Here is an 18417-nt window from a genome sequence, read left to right on the forward strand (position 1 = left end):
CATTCCTCAACAACTGTTAAAAGGACTTTCATCACTCAGGTGCAGGGGAAATCATTTGCTTTTTGGAATCATCCATGAGAATATCTTGTTTTCACTGTCTTTGGTTTGTGTCTTTTGTTTTCTTTTTATTTTAAAAATACAGAAAAGCACAAACAGAAATAAAAACATCCATGTAGCCAGTGCATTTAGACATTTCCCCACACTGCCTGTAGGGTTCCTTTTGAACAGGAATGAGCCCCGAGGTTCCCTCTGAGTCCCTCGTGTGCTGGAGCAGAGGGCCAGCCTCGGAGCTCCGTGTACTCGCGGTGGTCGCCACGCCTCGACTGAAGGAGGAGGTCGCTGTATCGCCGCACCTCAGCAGAGCGTCAGCTCGGGCGCTTTGTTTTCTCAACGAGCCGCCGGTGCTGAGGTCCTGATGAGGCTCTTGTTCCTAGAGGAAGGAGGCAGCGCTCTGTCTGGTGAGCCTTGCCCATGCAGGGTCCTGGCAAGGGGGCTGCTCCCTGGGATCTCTTCTGAGTCAGCGCGCAAACCGCCAGTTTGAAAGGAAGCACTCCAGTTGGGTGTGGTGGCACATGCTTGTAATCTCAGGACATGGGAGGCTGAGGCAGGAAGATCATAGGTTTGAGGCCAGCCTCAGCAACTTAGACCCTGTTTCAACATAAAAAATGAAAAGGGCTCAGGGTGTAGCTCAGAGATAGAAAGCCCCTGGGTTAAATCCCTAGTACAAAATGAAAGAAAGGGAGGAATGCTTATCTGGCCTTTTTCTGCACACTTGGGCAGGGATCATCCGTAGTGACTGGCTGGGCTCAGTGCCAAGCCGTTGACCTTTGCTGTGCCTGCTACCACCTACCTTTTTATGTCCACTGCCAGGCCCAGCCATCTAGGCCACTGATCAAGAACAAGCTTTGTTATTTGTGCAGAAAAATATCTTGATTTTTTACTATAGCCAGGCAAATCTGGGTGGGGTAGAAATGTATTGAAAATTGACAGAAGAAAATGTACAGCTGTGTTCAGCCACCAAGTTCTCTGTTCCACTTTTGCCATCTTGGAAGGGAAGACTAAGGATCCTCCTTCTATTTAGAATCATTCAGAATCCTAGACTGCTGCCCAGATCCTTTTCTGATATATGGCTACCCTACAAAATAGGCCTCTGTGTATTCTTATCCTCATTCTTCCATCCTAGTCGTCTAGCTCGGGAATTCGTAACTTCGGGGGGAGTGCTGAGGTCACGGCTTCTGGAGCCAGGAGACAGCAAACTGCTGCCGGCGGCTCCCAGTGCCGGAGTCTCCTCTTCTTTGGATTTACCACGTTCCGGCTGTTCTTGAGCAAGCCCCACATTCCCAAGTCAGCTCTCAGCAGTTGCCCCTGACCACACGACCCGCCCTGTCTCCTTCGGTGTGTGTACCCCTGTGATGGTGTCTGTGCTGCTTGTTACTGTGGTCATGGTGTAGGGTTTTGGTGTTTGGGTTTTGAACTAACTCTCACCTGTCTTTTTCCTCCTGCGCTCACCCATGCTACCCCACTCTGCCTCTCAGATCTTGCAGTTTTCAAGGAACGACTTGGAATGCTAACAGTAGGAGGTATGAAAATAATGAGCCTTTCACCATTCTGGAGCTGAGGACTTCATCTGAATAGGATGTGCAACTTTTCCTAGCATGTGATTTGGGAAAAGTTGATACGACTTCTGTTAGTGTTAAAACTTTGTTAATTGTTTTGAAATACATTTTTCCCTTCATTTAGTTCTTAACCAGCAAGTAGAGCTATTTATGGTGTCATTTTGTTTCTGTTCGTTTTGTGTTTGGAAGAACATTTTTCATGTCATACGCATTTCGCCATGGCTCGCTGACCTTCCATCTTCAGCGTAGTTCACCTGTCGCTCTGGCTGCAGCCAGCTGGGAGCAGAAGCCCGTCAGCCCTGCGGGTGGCTGGTCCCTCCTCCCAGTGTCTGCGTGACTTTGGCTAGACTCTTGATTCTTCCAGATTCTGCTTCCGGGACATTTTGGACAAGATTTCCAAAATGTTTCTGTTTGAAGGATAAATGAAGTATTAAAACCTTCATCGCCCTCGTTCTGGGCAGAACGCCTTTGAGGATCCAGAGTTGTGCTGGGGCCGTCGGCCTGTTCCCATCCACCGCCAGCGCCCACCTTCTTCCACTCTAGTCTTCTCTCAAGATACTGTCTTCCTCCTAATATCTATGAGGCTCTTTTTAAAAAAACTTTTTCTTTTGAGATGATTGTAGATTCGCATGTAATTGTGAGAAGTAAAGGTGTCGTGTCATGATTGAAGTCACTTTCCCAGTGACGTCAGCTTTAAAGCCGCAGAGCACATCATCCCGGGATAGCCTGTCAGTGCAGTCCACACTCGGGATCTCTTCCTGCCCACCCCACATGCCACGCGTGCCCCTGGCACCCACTGCTGCGCTCTCCATTTGTGTAATCGCGTTGTAATCACAGTACGTAACCTTTTGGGGTTGGCACTTGTCAGTCAGCACAGGTTTCTGGAGGTGTACTCAGGTTGCTGGTATGTGTCAGTGGCTTGTCCTTTTATTCCTGAGCAGAATTCCATGGTATGGATGGACTGTAATTAAGTTTTATCTATTCTCCTGTTGAAAGACCTCTAGAGTTTTTCCATTATTTGACCAATAGGGTCTTTTGAGTAGCAAAAACTTAATTCTGATGACGTCCAAACCAAGTTTTCTCATATGTATTGTGTTTTTATTTATTGTCAAGTCTCTTTCCATAGCCCTAGATTCTAAAGATTGTCTTTTTTTTTTTTTTTTTTTTTTTTTTTTTTTTTTTTTTGGTGGTACTGGGGGTAGAACCTAGAGGCTTTCTATACTCCCAACCTATTTTTTTTTTTTAAATCCCAGTACTTGGGAGGCTGAGACAGGAGGATGACAGGTTTGAAGACAGCCTCAGCAGACTTCATCAACCTAGCAAAACCCTGTTTCAAAGTAAAAATAAAATAAGGCTGGGGGTGTAGCTCAGAGATAGACTACCCCTGCGTAGAATCTCCAGTAATACACACACACACACACACTAAAAAGGGCTGGAGGGTTAGCTCAGATATAGAATGCCCCTAGGTTCAATCCTCAGTACCACAAAAAAATGTTTTTAATAATTTTTAGAGCACTATGATATATGTGAGTTTTTTTTCTGATTTGTTTTTGCATAGATTGCTTTGGGCTTATCCTGTGGATTCGCTTCTTGAATCTGTGGGTCTGAGTCCTTTGCTGTATTTCTTTTTTTTTTTTTTTTTTTTCTTCTTTCCGGTATGGGGGATGGAACCCAGGGGTATTCTACCTCCAAGCCATACCCCCAGTTCTATTTTTATTCTTTATTTTGAAACAGGGTCGGCCGGGCGTGGTGGCGCACGCTTGTAATCCCCGCGCTTGGGAGGCAGAGACGGGAGGATCGCGCAGGTTCGAAGCCAGCTGCGCGCGCTGGTTTAGGAGACCCTGTTTCCAAATAAAAATGTAAAAATAGGTCTGGGAGTGTAGCCCGGAGGTAGAAGGGCTTCCAGGAACCCCAGTACCACCAAAAAAAAAAAAAGAAAAGAAAAGAAACAGGGTCTCAATAAGTGGTAGAGGGCCTCACTCAATCCTTGAGGCTGGCCACGAACCTGCCATCCTCCTGTCTCAGTCTCTCAAGTACTGGGATTCTGAGTATGTGCCACTACGCCCGGCTTAACCTGTGATGCTTTTGACTCGGCCTCCCAAGTACAGAGATGTCAGGTGTGTGCCACCATGCCCTCTTTAGCCATCTTCTTTCTGTTCTGGAATTTGGTCCACGTGTATGTGCAATCTCTTATGACAGTGTCACATTTTCTTGAGGCACTATTCGTTGTTTGCTTTTTCTTTAGAATAGTTTCTGTTCTTCCCTCTTGCAATTCAGATTCTCTACCCTTATTTCTCCAGTAAGAAAGAGAGAGAGAGAGTGAGAGTGTGTGTGTGTGTGTGTGTGTGTGTGTGTGTGTGTGTGTGAGTGAGTGAGGGGGGGGGAGAGGGAGGGAATGACTGCTTGTTTTACAGAATTGAACCTGGGGCATTCTACCTCTGAGTTTGATCTCTATTTTATTTTTATTTCGAAACAGCCTCACCAAGTTGCTCTGTCATTAAATTGCTAAAGCTGGCCTCAAGTCTGTGATCCTCCTGTCTCAGCCTCCCAAGAAATGAGATTACAGGTATGGTTGCGCTCCCCGGCAGGTTTTTATCTCCTGAGGCCTTGCTTGCTTGCTTTTTTTTTTTTTTTTTTTTTTTTTTTTTTGTACTGGGCATTGAACCCAAGTGCATTCTACCTCTGAACTATATTCCCAATATGTCTTTTTCAAAACAGGGTCTCACTAAATTAGGGCCTCCGTAAGTTGCTGAGGCTGTCCTTGAACCTGTGATCCTCCTGTCTCAGCCTCCCAAGTACTGGGATTATAGGTGTGCACCACATGCCTGGCTGAGGCTTTTTATTTTTACAACTTTTTTTTTTTTTTTGTCACTGTTAAGTTTATAAGTGCTCATTGAAGTCATTTTATGATGGCCCCACTAAAATTCTAGGTGATTTTAACATTTTTGTCATTGTGATATTGCTGTCTATTGTACTTAGGTATACAGTGGCCCTGAAGAGTTCAGAAATCGTTGTATGGAGTTGATGTAATTGAACTTTCCTGAGGTCGTAATTGCAGTTACACTGGATTTATCTGGGTGTTGGGCCATGCCGGTTGTGTGTGGCTGCAGGTGTGACTTTAAGGATTATATATGGTTCTTCCTCCCGTGACCTCGTTTCTGGCCTCTGTGATGTGAGAGCAAAGCCTTGTTCTAGCCCCCCTCTCCACTTCCTGCCGTGATGCCCTGAGCTCTGCTGCCCCCAGCCTCACCATGGACTGAACCCAAATCCGGGAGCAAATAAGTCTGCCTTCCTGTGAGTTACGTGGTTCCTTTAGGGCATATCTCTGAGAATCCTAAGACACTCTATTATTATTTCTCATTCAATCCGAGGTATTCTATTTTTAGTGTGAGCATCGGTGTTTTATTTGCTTTTTGTTGTTGTTGTTTTTAGTGGTCATACTGGGGACGGGATCCATGCTACAGCCCCAGACCTATTTTATTTTTTATTTGGAAACAGGGCCTCACTAAGCATCTGAGGCTGGCAGTGAACCTGCGATCCTCCTGTCTCAGCCTCCTAAGTTCTGGGATTACAAGCGTGCATCACCATGCCTAGCTTATTTAAATTTTTTGGACAACGCTCTGATGAGGGAATGGGCAGGTGCTACCTTGTTCCCACGCCACACGTGGTTGTGGGAATCGGCTCATTACAGAGGAGACGACATTTGTTGGGCCTTTTCTCCAACTTTGGGGTGCAGATTGGAGCTTCAGAGAGCCTGGTGAAGTTTGAAAGTAGGGACGCAGTTTTTCTGAGGCTTTTGACTGATGTAAGGTAGTAATTGTCTAACAGGTTTCTGTATTGCTAGGCTGCATCCTTTCCTGGTCCTTTGGATAAAGAGCAGCTTTTGTGAGGTGTTTGTTATCGCCAAGTCTTGGTGTTTCTGAGCTGCAGTTCTTCAGAGCCATGTCTGGGATATTGGAACAGAACTGAACTCGGGAACCACCGTGACTGTTCTACCTCCTTTCCACCTTTTAGGGGTTTAGCTTATGTTTGTTGGTTTGGGGGTTTTTTGTTGTTGTTGTTTTGTGTGTTTTTTTATGGTCCCAGATATGGGACCCAGGGGCTTCTACCTCCGGGCTATACCTGTCGACCTATTTTATATTTTATTTGGAAACAGGATCTCACTAAGTAGCTGAGCTGGCTTTGAACTTATGCAATCCTCTTGTCTCAGCCTCCCAAGCTCTGGGATTACAAGCATGCGCCACCACGCCTGGCTCTTATGTTTATTTTAAATACAATGTCCAGGGTTTTTAGTTGTACCTTCCCAATGCAGAATTGTGTGCACTTAATTTCTCAAGTGACTAAAAAACTAGAAGTGGGGCCAGCAATTCTGAGGCCCAGCGGTATAGCCCAGGAACTTGTGAGTGCAGGTTTAGAAGTAAAGGACTGTTACCTGCTGACTCCCCTACTTCATCAGTTCCTCAGAGAGTGGAACAAATAGATGATTCTCATCTGGAGGCATATACCTGACTGGTTAATTTCACAATCCAAATGTTTTCTCAACAAATCATGTGCTGTTTTAGCTGTCAGTAGCTATAAGCATGTAATCCCAGCTATTGGGAAGGCTGGAGTAGAAGGTTATAAGTTCGAGGTCAGCCCCAGCAACTTAGTAAGATCCTGTCATAAAATAATAAAATGGGATGTAGCTTGGTGGTTAGAATACTTGTCTAGCATGTTCAAGGCCCTGTGCAAACCCTAGAATGGCTTTACAAACATGTCCTAAAGCATTAGATCAATCATAGAGTTCCCAATCCCCACCTGATTTGGAGTCCCTGGGAAGATTCCTGGTCACCCAAGATCAACCAAATCTGTGCTGGCATCGGAGCCTGGAAACAACATTGCCACAGTTCCTCCCAGAGAGTCATGTCCTCAGTTTTGTTTGCCAGCTATTACATTAATCCTGTGCTGGATGCTTATGTCTCATGGCGGCTCTTGTTTTTAATTAATTTGCCCAGGAAACAGTATTTCATCTCATTCAGTCGAATATTGGAGACTCCACAGAGTGCTTGTTCTGCAGGTTTACTTTCCATGCCTGGATTCTGAGAATGTATCAAGTACTAGTGACTCTTGCACTGTGTGTGCCCTTTGCCCTCTTGAGTTCATAGATTATTCAGTGTAGGCACCATTTGGTGGTCTCTTTAGTAAGGACAAAACAAGCATGGAGTGCCAAGGAAGGATGCTTCCAACGTGCCTCTTTGTCATCTTGACGTGCTTTCGGGTGAGGAGGCGCCCTTCCTGCAACGGGGGTCCTACTGAGTGACTGGGGAGAAGGGGAGGGCTGGAGCGTTGTCTCCGGGTGCACTCGGGCCTGCGCTTCGTGGGTCCAGAAGAGGGGCTGTCCTTGATCCCAGGCCAGGCTGTTGACCCCATCCGTGTGGCCCTGTCCGGCAGGTTTCCCACGGGCTGCTGAGCTACTAGTGACTGTTTTTCTCCCACTTCTTAGTCTCCAGCTCTTCGTCACTCACCACACACACACATTATTGTTGTATAACTCACACGCGATCTGTTGTTCTCTATCAGTTACTCATTTCCTACTTTAATTTCCTCCTTTACTCTTGATTTGCTTTTTGATTGACTTCCTCAGTGACTTCTCACAGCCCTCTCTTCCCACCCCTAAAATTGATTTTTATCTTTGGGGCTTTGAAATAATTTTATCTCTAAACTATGAATAATTGGCACACGGGACTAATATGTGCATAAATAGCTTTATTTTGATTTACCTGTGACACCCAGTAATAGTCTCAGCTACCAGTTATTGCTAAAGTTTCTGTTTCTGGCTAAAAAATAATATCAGGGTTTTTTATGACTTTTTCTTCTCTTTTTGCTCCCCTGGGGCCTCCCTGCCCTTCCCATCAACTGTGGCCCCTTTGTGGCTGTCCCCTGCCCCTGGTTACCTGCAGGGTTCTATGGCCTGGATGAGTCTGACCTGGACAAAGTCTTCCACTTGCCCACCACCACTTTCATCGGAGGACAGGAATCGGCTCTTCCTCTGCGAGAGATCATCCGTCGGCTGGAGGTAAGAATGCTGTATGGTCAGCTTTTAGAAAAATGTAGCATACCCCCAAGAACCCAGTGGTAGGATGCCCTCAAGACCAGTTTCCCCCTTCCCTTGGTCCTGTAGTTATTAAAAGTAGAACCAATGCAACTAATTTTTCTATTTTGTAAATAGATACCTTTTTTTTTTAATTAGCCATAGTGAGAGACAAAAATTCTACAGTTTCAAACCCCAGCAGAAGTGTATTTCAGATAGTCCCCTTCACCCAAGGGATAGGCCTGAGCCAGAGGTCACTCCCTGCATTGACAGATTCCAGGGCTACAAGTGGTAGCTACTCACTGTCCCTTCTCTCTCCTTTTCTCTCATCTCTCTTTTTTTATTTGTCTCCTCCTTTCTTGGACTTGTTGGCATTCAGCCTGGAAGGGACTCTTCCACATGTGTGTTATAGACGGCGCGATGCGCCTAGTTCTGAGGTCACACTGCCTGGACAAGTCTTTGTGGCCTTGTCTCTCTGAGGGTGACTGCTGTGCCCATTTCAGAGCTGAGCGTGGACTTGAGAGGTCCTCGCCTGGTGTTAGTTCTTGCTGTCTCTTCATTGCCTCCCGTGGTGTTCACAGCTAACACGTTCTAAACCCATTGGTGGAGCCAGGCGTGGTGGCGCACGCTTGTAATCCCAGCATTCGGGAGGCTGAGACCAGAGGATGGTGGAAAACAATATCTATCTATCTATCTATCTATCTATCTATCTATCTCTCTCTCTCTCTCTCTCTCTGCCCTTGTCTCCTGGCAATTGAGGCAAGGACAGGGAAAAATATGACCCACTGGCTGGGAACTGAACCTCTGGATTATTGGCTAAAGTGTGCTTAGAATATTGGGGGGAAACTAATTTCTAGAGATTGTAACCTAGCGGCTTCCTCTGGGCTTTTAATTGTTCAGCAACGGAAATTATATTTTTCAAGCTTGAAGGAAGGAAGGAAGGGCCTGAGCATTGCTACAGCACGATGTGGCCCCCTCTGCAAGAATGGGTCCCCTAGTGACAGGGAAGGGTCCTCCCTGCCCAGCAGCCCTCACGGGGGGGAAAGGGAGCCCCTCGCCAGGTGTGCCGCGCACGGGGACCTCAGGGAGTTGGGGCCTCTGTGACATTGGTGTTACAGCCTTTCTGGGACTGGTTTCTGCAGAAGCACACTCTGCTGATAAGTAGATTTGGTCCCCACCTTTGCAAAGATAAGATAGGCCAATGGACTGTATCAGCTCTCAGGCTAGCGGAGGATCTAATTCAATTTAGAGGTTCCTAGTTGATTCCGTGTACTGGCGTAGGCTTGTTGTCCCAGTACTTGGGAGGATCCAGCCTCACTACCAGCCTTGACTACTTAGCTACTTATAATTTCAGCTATCCAGGAGATGAGGCAGGAAGATTGCTAGTTTGAAGCCACTGTGGGCAGTGACTGACACCCTGTCTCAAAGTAAAAATAAAAAGGGCTGGAATTGTAGCTTAGTGGCAGAGCACTTAACTTGCTCCCTGTGCACAAGGCCCTGGGTTCAGTTTCCAGTGACATACACACACACACGCAAATACCAGTGTTGCCTAGCAGTGTTTTTTTTTTTTTTTTTTTTTGTTTCTAGAGGTATGATTTTCCTTTTTTTTTTTTTTGATTAGGATAGTGATTACAGTATTGTGGTGTTCTTACTCTGAAGTTCAGGCAGTCTGACTTTAACTTTGCAGAGAGCAGGCATCTGGCCCCAGATCCCTCCAATCCCTCCAGTCCTTCACCTGCCTATGCCAGCTGTTGAGAAAAACAAGTGTGGTCACAGCAGTGAGCTGCCAACTAGGAGCAGGTTGTGAGCGTGGGGCCATGGCAGCTGTTGTTTTCACAACAGGGACAGAGGGCTTCTGTTAAGTTCCTGGTGGCCACACCAGGGCCGGCTTCCTTTGCTGCTCCAGGTCCTCAAGCTTTCTGTTCAGACCTCTTCTGGGCCTCTAGGATAGCAGTGCAGTGGAGAAAGGGACGGGGCGTAGGAAGGCTTCGCCACTGCAGGGACTTGCCTCAGGGAGCCACAAGCTGGATTTTGAGTGGCCCCATGCCTCCTGTCATTACACACCCTTTCTCTTCTTGATTTCCTTTCCCCAGAAGCCTGTCTCAGGGCTACTGACCCGCAGAGCTGGCCTCTGTCTCCTAAACCAAGGCACATGCTTATCCCATTACGTGGGAGGCTGAGGTGAGGATCGCAGGTTCACATTCAGCTTCAGCTACTGTGTGAGGCCGTCTACAACTTAGACTGTTGCAAATTTTAAATAAAAGAATAAAAACTAGGACTGGAAGCCGAGCATGGTGGCACACAGTTGTAATCCCAGTATGTGGGAGGCTGAGACTGGAGGATCGCGGTTTATGGACAGCCTCAGCTACTTAGGCCCTCTGTAATTTAGTGAGACCCTGTTTCAAAATAAAGAATAAGAGCCGGGCGTGGTGGTGCATGCTTGTAATCCCCGTGCTTGGGAGGCGGAGACAGGAGGATCGCACAGGTTCGAAGCCAGCCTTGCTGGCTTAAGAGATCCTGTTTCCAAATAAAAATATAAAAAATAGGTGTCTGGGAGTGTAGTCTGGATGTAGAAGGGTTTCCAGGAACCCCAGTACCACAAAAAAAAAAAAAAAAAAAGAATAAAAAATAGGCCTGGGGGTGTAGCTCAGAGGTCAAATGCCCCTGGGTTTCATCCCCAGACCCACCAAAATAAAAACCATAGGGCTGGGAGCCAGGCATGGTGACATACACTTATAATCCCAGCATTTGGGAGGTGGAGACAGGAGAATCTTGTTTCAAGGACAGCCTCAACTGTTACTTAGGCCCTTTGCAACTCACTGAGGCTCTGTTTCAAAATGAATAAAAAATAGGGCTGGGGATATAGCTTGGAGGTAGAATGCCCCTGGGCTTCATCCCCAGTACTGTAAAAAAAAAAAAAAAAAAAAAAAAACTAGGGCTGAGAATGTAGCTCGGAGGTTGAATGCCTCTGAATTCAGTCCCCAGTACCACAAAAGAATAAAAGATAAATAAAAAAGCCTGTGTCTTGCTACATGTGCAGTCATATGCTTTAGACTGAGGTTTCTGAGAGGAGTCAGTTATTTAAAAGCCAAAGTTTAAAAATCTAAGACTTTAGCCAGACGTGGTGGCACACGCTTGTAATCCCAGAGACCGGAGGATCGCGGTTCACGGACAGCCTCAGCTACTTAGTGAGGCCCTTTGCAACTTAGTGAGACCCCGTTTTCAAAATAAAAATACAGAATAGGGCAGAGGTGTAGCTCGGAGGTCAACTGCCCCCGAGTTCCATCCCTAGACCACAGACACACAAAAAATCTAAGACTTTTATTTTTCTGGGGATTGAATCTAGTGGTGAACTACTTCCAAGCTATACCTCCAAGCCTATCTTATTTTCAAAAAGGGTCTAGGGTAAATTGCCAAGCCTGGCCTCATTATCTGTGATCCTCTTTTCTCAGACTCCCAGATACTGAAATTTCAGGCATGCACCACCATTCCCAGTAAAATCTAAGTCCTTACACAGCCACTGAGCATATGGCTGCATGTGGGCCTTTCCTCTCTGGGTGCTGCATACAGGTCTGATCACGACGACAGCTTGCCTTTCCTAAGGAGGGACACCACCCACACCATAGCTGACATGGTGTTTGCTCACTGCCTTGAAGGTTAAGGAGGAGAACTGAGGGTATTCGTTGGCCTGCGCCTGGAGAGTCTTGGAGGTTCCCAGTATGCTGTAATCCACGTCCCTGAGGAAGCACTTTATTGAGCTTGGCCTGGCACCTACCTGGCCCTTACTGTCTTGGTCAGCTCAGTGTGTGTTGGAGGAGGGAATATGCTTCTTCCTTGTTCTCTAGCTAAACAAGCAGTTCCTGTCTCTCATCCAGCTGTGCCTGTATGAAAAATGCCCTTGCCTATGTATGTTTGTTCAGAGGGAACAAACGGCCTGCTGCCAGCACACTGGGGTACAGCTTTGTTCATCAGTGACCTGTGTGTCCCCTCGTGTGTGAGACAGATGGCCTACTGCCAGCACATTGGGGTGGAGTTCATGTTCATTAACGACCTGGAGCAGTGCCAGTGGATCCGGCAGAAGTTCGAGACCCCTGGGATCATGCAGTTCACCAACGAGGAGAAGCGGACTCTGCTGGCCAGGCTTGTGCGCTCCACGAGGTATGGGTCTGGATGAGGCCACAGAGCATAGGCTCTCGGGCCTGTGGCCCATCTTATAGGGTGCAGGCCTGTCAGAGTGAGCAGGCATGGGGGTAGCCACAGCTGTGTGTGCTTGTGAAGAGGGAGCCAGGTGAGTAGAACTGGCCTTGGAAGCACCCTCTTGTCTTTTAGAAAAGTCCAGCCCTGGGGACATTGCTCTTCAAGGTGCTTGGTTCCCTGTCCAGGTTTGAAGAATTCTTGCATCGGAAGTGGTCCTCTGAGAAGCGCTTTGGTCTGGAAGGCTGCGAGGTGCTGATCCCTGCCCTCAAGACCATCATCGACAAATCGAGTGAGAACGGCGTGGACTACGTGATCATGGGGATGCCGCACAGGTACCACTGGCCCCACAGTGCCTTGGAGGGCGGCAGGGCTGTGAGCAGCTGCTCCCTCCTGGGGACCAGGAGCATGAGAACATTTTGTTTACCAGGTTCCTGTGCCCCTGGTTAGGACGGCCACAAAGTCCTGTGGATTCAGACTGGTGCTTAGCTTTGTGATAAATTTTATAAGGATCAAGCCCCAGTACCCTTGTCAAGGTCAAGGAGGGCTGGATAGAAGGCTGCTCTCTGGTGTTGGGAAGGCGGTGCGGGCAGGGCCAGCAGCATTTGTGCGCTTTCTGCCACCCATGGACTGCGACCTCACATGCCTAGTGCACAGGGCCGTGGTGCTGCCTGCACCGGTTGTGGGCCAGGACTCTTCTTGGGCTACAGACCAGGGAGGTACTGTGTCTTGGGTGAAAGAAGGATGTGGAATAACCATGTCCTGACATCTGCTCACCCTGCCCTGTCTCCCAGGGGACGGTTGAATGTGCTTGCGAACGTGATCAGGAAGGAGCTGGAGCAGATTTTCTGTCAGTTTGATTCAAAGCTGGAAGCGGCTGATGAGGTGAGACACCTGTTTAGCAACACATCCAACCTGATAACCTCAGCCCACCTGAGAGCCCTGGCTGCACCTCAGAATGGCTCAGCTCTTTGGGACCATGTACGGTTTGCCTTCCTCATTGGAAAGGGCTGGCCTCCCCCACGTCACAGCCCCACTTTCCTCCTACTGAGGGCAATGACATCCCTTCTGCCAGAGGACTCTCTACTTGTGCCTGGTTGGGATGGCCCTGGGAAAAGGCTATTCCATTCTCCAACAATGAGGTCCTGGGAGTAGAAATCTCATCTGAAGGGCTGTCTTGACAAATTCATCTCCTGGCCAACACGAGACTTTTCGTTTGCACTGTCAGGGCTCTGGAGACATGAAGTACCACCTGGGCATGTACCACCGCAGAATCAACCGTGTGACTGACAGGAACATCACCCTGTCCCTGGTGGCAAACCCTTCCCACCTGGAGGCTGCCGACCCTGTGGTGATGGGCAAGACTAAAGCCGAGCAGTTCTACTGTGGGGACACAGAAGGGAAAAAGGTGAGGCCCCCCCCCCGAAAGGCAGCTCCCCCTACCTCTGCTTCCCATGTGTAGCACCATTCACCTCTGCAACGTTACTCTAAGGCAGGCAGGCATGGAGTGCGTGCCTGTAATCCCAGTGTTTGGGAGGCTGAGACAGGGGAATCGCTGGTTCACGCTAGCCTCAGCAATGTAGTGAGGTTCTCAGCAACTTGCCCAAAACCTGTTTCAGAATAAAAAATAAAATAGGGCTGGGGATGTAGCTTGGAGGTAGAATGCCCCTAGATTTAATCCCCAGCACCACACACACAAAAAGAAATAGTCTTGCTTTAGACAGGCTTTCTTCCAAGTGAGGAATCCATTTGTGTCTTCACCAGGTCTGGAGGATCCAGTGGTAGATAGACATTTTCATTGGAAGGAGGAGAGCATTTGCAAGGAAAAATTGTGGGCACGCCTAAAGGAGAAAATGTAGGACTGAGCGCTATCGGGAGAGAGAGGATTGCAGTGCTCAGGGCAGGAGCACTGATAGAGGCGGGCGTGTCCCAGGGTTGGATGGGGTCTTGTCACGCTGTTTCTCAAGTGTGGCAGCACATGCTACATATTGGTTGGCCAGCCTACTTATGTAGAAATGCCCAGTGGATTGCAACCATTTCCCCTTATCAAACCTTAGGGTAAGTCAGGCATGGTTGTGCATGCTTGTAATCCTAATACTTGGGAGGCTGAGACAGGGGATGGCAGGTTAGCGGCCAGCCTCAATAATTTAGTGAGTCCCTGTTTTAAAGTAAAAGCCGGGCGTGGTGGCTCACACTTATAATCCCAGCATATGGGAGGCTGAAGACAGGAGGATGGAGGTTCTCGGACAGCCTCAAGTATTTAGGGAGGCCCTTTACAACTCAGTGATAAAGAATAAAAAATAGGACTGGGGGATGGAGTTCGGAGGTAGAATGCCCCTGGGTTCCATCCCCAGTACCACAAAAAAAAAAGAAGTAAAACAGGACTGGAGATGTGCTCAGAGATAAAATGCCCCTGGGTTCAACTCCTAGCACCAAATACATAAATGAACCTTAGGGTAGAGTTCTATTTATAACAAATTGTATATTTCTTAATGATAACCTACAAACCAAGTGGGCCGGCTTTCTGCTGCTATGACACATACCTGAGATAAGCAACTTAGAAAGAGGAAAAGTTTATTTTTGACTCATGGTTTTAGAGGTTCAGTGCCTCGTCACTTGGCCACGTTGTGTTTGGGTCTGTGGCGAGGTCACTGTGGGAAGCACATAGAGGAAAGCTGGTCACATCACAACATCCAGGAAGCAAGAGGAAAGAGGAAGGAAGAGCCCGGGCACCTTCACGGTACCGCCACCCCCAGCACCTCGCTTCTTCCAGCCAGTTCCCGTCCCTTGAGCACCTTCTCCACCTCCCAAGAGCACCTTCTGTTGGGACCAAGCCTTCAACAGATGAGCTTTTAGGGAACAATTAAGATCCAAACCATAACACCAAGTAATCAGAAAAATCAAGTACTTAGAGTGTCTAGCATGTGCATTCCTGGAGATATGTGAAGCAGCCTGCTCTCAAAAATCTCTTGCTCTGTTTAGAAAAAGCACGTCAGGAAGCTAATCCTAAAACAGTACAGTTTGGAACTGTAAAGAACTTCCTGTGAGAAGTAAAAGGCAGTCAGACTTCTTAGCTCCAAGAGCTGGCAGTTGTCCTGTTTCACTGGAGAAACGGCAGGACCTAGGTAGGTGGCAAGGGAGGGCCTTCTGTGCAGGTTGGAAGCTGAGGCAGAGCTGGAGGGAGGGCGGGGCCAGAGCCAGGCCAGCCTCCCAAGTTGCCCTGCAAGCGGGACCGTATTTATTTATTTATTTATTTATTTATTTATTTATTTATTTATTTATTTTTATTATTATTTTTTGGTGGTACTGGGGGTGGAACCCAGAGGCTTTCTACCTCCAGGCTATACTCCCAGACCTTTTTGTATATTTTATTTGGAAACAGGGTCTCACTAAGTTACTGAAAGCCTCACTAAGTAGCTGAGGCTGGCTTCGAACCCGTGCGATCCTCCTGTCTCAGCCTCCCAAGCGCGGGGATTACAAGCGTGCGCCACCACACCCGGCTCTGTGCAGTTTAAAGTACTGTAAATCCACCGGGCGTGGTGGGCACGCTTGTCATCCCAGCATGTGGGAGGCTGAGACAGGAGGATCGCGGTTCATGGACAGCCTCAGCTACTTAGTGAGGCCCTCCAATGGAATAGAAAATAGAATAGAGGCCTTCCAAAAGAATAGAAAATAAGCCGGGCATGGTGGCGCACGCTTGTAATCCCTGTGCTTGGGAGGCTGAGACAGGAGGATCGTGCAGGTTCGAAGCCAGCCTCAGTAGGCTTAAAATACCCTGTCTCCAAATAAAATATAAAATAGGTCTGGGAGTGTAGCCCGGAGGTAGAGGGCCCCTGGGTTCCATCCCCAGTACCACAAAAAAAAAAAAAAAAAAACCAGAAAATAGGGCAGGGGATGTAGCTCGGAGGTAGAATGCCCGGGGTTCCATCCCCAGACCCTCAAAAAAGTAAAAATTAAGAGAATAAAAAATAGGGCTGGGAGTATAGCTCGAGGTAGTATGTCCCTCGGTTCCATCCCCAGCACCTCAAAAAAAAAAAAAAAAACAATAAAAAATAAAGTACTGTAAATCCACTGGTGCGCTTTCTGGAAGCATACAGAGGAAAGTGATGGAGATGGGTGAGGTGACTTTGGGAGCCAAAAGTACTTCTTCACTGACAGAACTTGGTGTCACAGGAACTCAAAGCTTTCTCCATGGCCTCATCTCGGGCTGGGATGGAACCACAGACGTTCAAAGCAGACACAGAGAGGCCTCATCTTCTAGGAGATGTGTAGCCCCCATGTCCACTTCAAACCCTAAGGGGCTGTGAGGGGCTGATTCTAGGAGAGAGGGACATGGGGGACTAGCACTGGGGTGCCCGGTGCTTCTGGATTCTGCTGACCTTTGGCATGCTTGCTCAGGCATTTGGGTGAGTACTGGAACAGACATCAGGAAGCTTTGGATGACCTCTACATTCATAAATATGGGCAAAAACTTGCTGAGAGAAGGCCAGGTGTGATGGCGCAGGCCTGTAATCCCAGTATTTGGGTGGTTGAAACAGGAGGATCACAGGTTCAAGGACAACCTCAGCAACCTAGTGAGACCCTGTTTCAAAAACAAGAAATAAAAGGGCTGGGGCTGTATCTTGGAGATAGAGTGCCTCTGGGTTCAATCCCCAGTTCCACAAAGAAAAAAAAAAAAAAAAGGCTGGGAGTTTCCTGATAAGGAATAAAGTAACAGAATATTTAACACTGTTGTGCACAGTCACACTAATTGGTTCCTTTGTGATGCCAGGACACGGAGGCTGCATGTAGCAAGGCTGAGCCAGTGACGGCTGTTTTGGGGAGTGGTCCTGTCCATGTGCACTCAGCTGTCATGTTTTCCATGACCCCTGTGCAGATGGCCCCAGTCTATCTTCTGAGATGTCTCCTCACCTTGCCCCAAGCTCTCACATGTCCTCAGCAGGGTCAACAGAAGGCTCAGCCTCCTGTCTCCTTGCTACACTTCCAAAACCTCTAGGGAATAATTCTATTTCTGCTAAACTCCAGAGCCCTGGAAGCTGACGCGTGTGTTACATAACCCTCAGCGTTTGTGAACAATTACATACTTTCTATAAATGGGGCTGAGGTTGTCCCAAAACTTCATGCATGGTTGTGAAACTCACCTGATTTGACTCAGTGCTAATGTGGCCTTTGGGGTGTGTTCTCAGAAGTGTTTTCCAAGTGCAGGAATGTGCCCCATGCAAAGAGAACCCACTCCTACCAGAGGTATAAGGGTGGAAGTCGGGCCTCTAGACCCAAGGACAGTCCCTGCCCCTGTGCAGAGTGGATTCAGTAGTTGGTCACTGCTGTGCGATGTAGCATCACGTAAAGGAGACTGACCTCTCGACACAGAAGACCAAGACTACAGAAAAGTATCTGCAGGAAGAAACGGCACCCATGAAGAACAGGAGCAAACGAAATGCCAGTGACTTAATACCAGCCCCTTTTTCTTTCAACAAAGCAACAGTCCAGGCATTGTGGAAAAGCTGTACACTCCGAGGGGCCCTGAGCAAACTGGACACTGTGTCCATTGTCTATCTTGCAAGCATCCCCCTCCTCCACCAAAAAGTAGGACATGTGCCATTCTGTTGTAAAGAATTATAGATTTCTTCCCTGAAAAGCAAACCATGGGCCTCCCCTCCAGGCAAGGAGGACTCAGCATAGTGCTTAGGACCAAGCTGGTGGTGGAAACTTGGGGGGCACAGGTCAGCGGGTCTGTAGGCGGACAGCACATGAGAGGAATGATGGGCAGTGGCACCTGTCACTTGCCAGACACCCACCCAGATGTTTTTCTGTAGGTGAGATTCACTTGTGCGTGTGTGGTGCCTGGGTGGAGTCCGGAGCTCTGTGCAATCTAGGCAGGCCCTCCCTCAGCCTGGGAGTCACATTTAAACTAGCCGACACCTGTAGTTAGGCAGACGATCCTCCACACTGGCTGGGCCTTATCTGCTCAGCCCACAGCCCAAGGAAAAAATCTAAGGTTTCCCAAAGAAGTTTTGCTTCTAGACAACCACCGCAAACTGCATCCTTTGCTCCTAGGTCTCAGCCTGCTCTTCCCTGTCTGCCCTGCTTTGCAACATTTAACGTGCTAGCCCAATTTCTTAAAATATGTCAGGCAACCCCTCCGCCCACCCCAAGCCAGTTTGCTCTGTTTCTCTGGAGACCCCTCACTAGAACAGGGTGTTGGGAAGCGCAGGCTGCGTATCCAGGCAGCAGGGGCTCGTGGGGGACACTAAGCATGTTTGCTCAGTGGATGCTGCAGGCAGTAGGAGTGAAGTGCCTGGCAGCTGGAGATGGTGACAGACATGGAAGGAAGAGCTCAGAGAAAAGCATTGGAATTCAGAGACATTGGGGGGAAAAAAACCCTTTTATTGCACAGATACAGACATGTCCTGTGTGTGCCTGTGCATATGCTCCCAAATATTTTCTAGCTCTGTGCGCACAGGGCCTACCAGTGATTGTGTTCTAATAGTGACAAGTACACAGGTATTGACCATAAAACTCAGTCTCCTGGAGGAG

The 18417-nt window shown here is 48.0% G+C and overlaps 1 protein-coding gene across 4 annotated transcripts in view; it reads left to right on the forward strand.

Annotated features, from left to right (window-relative positions):
- OGDH (oxoglutarate dehydrogenase) overlaps window positions 1–18417 on the forward strand; it is a gene marked incomplete at both ends in the record, with an annotated part of 57625 nt that overhangs the window by 21157 nt on the left and 18051 nt on the right. For 2 of the 4 annotated variants that reach the window (XM_080700936.1, XM_080700935.1), the window contains 6 exons: window positions 1536–1580; window positions 7556–7671; window positions 11690–11844; window positions 12069–12215; window positions 12675–12765; window positions 13109–13288. In XM_080700936.1, coding sequence (XP_080557062.1) covers window positions 1536–1580; window positions 7556–7671; window positions 11690–11844; window positions 12069–12215; window positions 12675–12765; window positions 13109–13288 — 734 coding nt within the window. The remainder of the gene's footprint in view (window positions 1–1535; window positions 1581–7555; window positions 7672–11689; window positions 11845–12068; window positions 12216–12674; window positions 12766–13108; window positions 13289–18417) is intronic. The other 2 variants (XM_080700938.1, XM_080700937.1) reach the window with 1 other exon arrangement.

Source organism: Muscardinus avellanarius (genome assembly GCF_963383645.1).
Source record: "Muscardinus avellanarius genome assembly, chromosome: 9".
NCBI lineage: Eukaryota > Metazoa > Chordata > Mammalia > Rodentia > Gliridae > Muscardinus > Muscardinus avellanarius.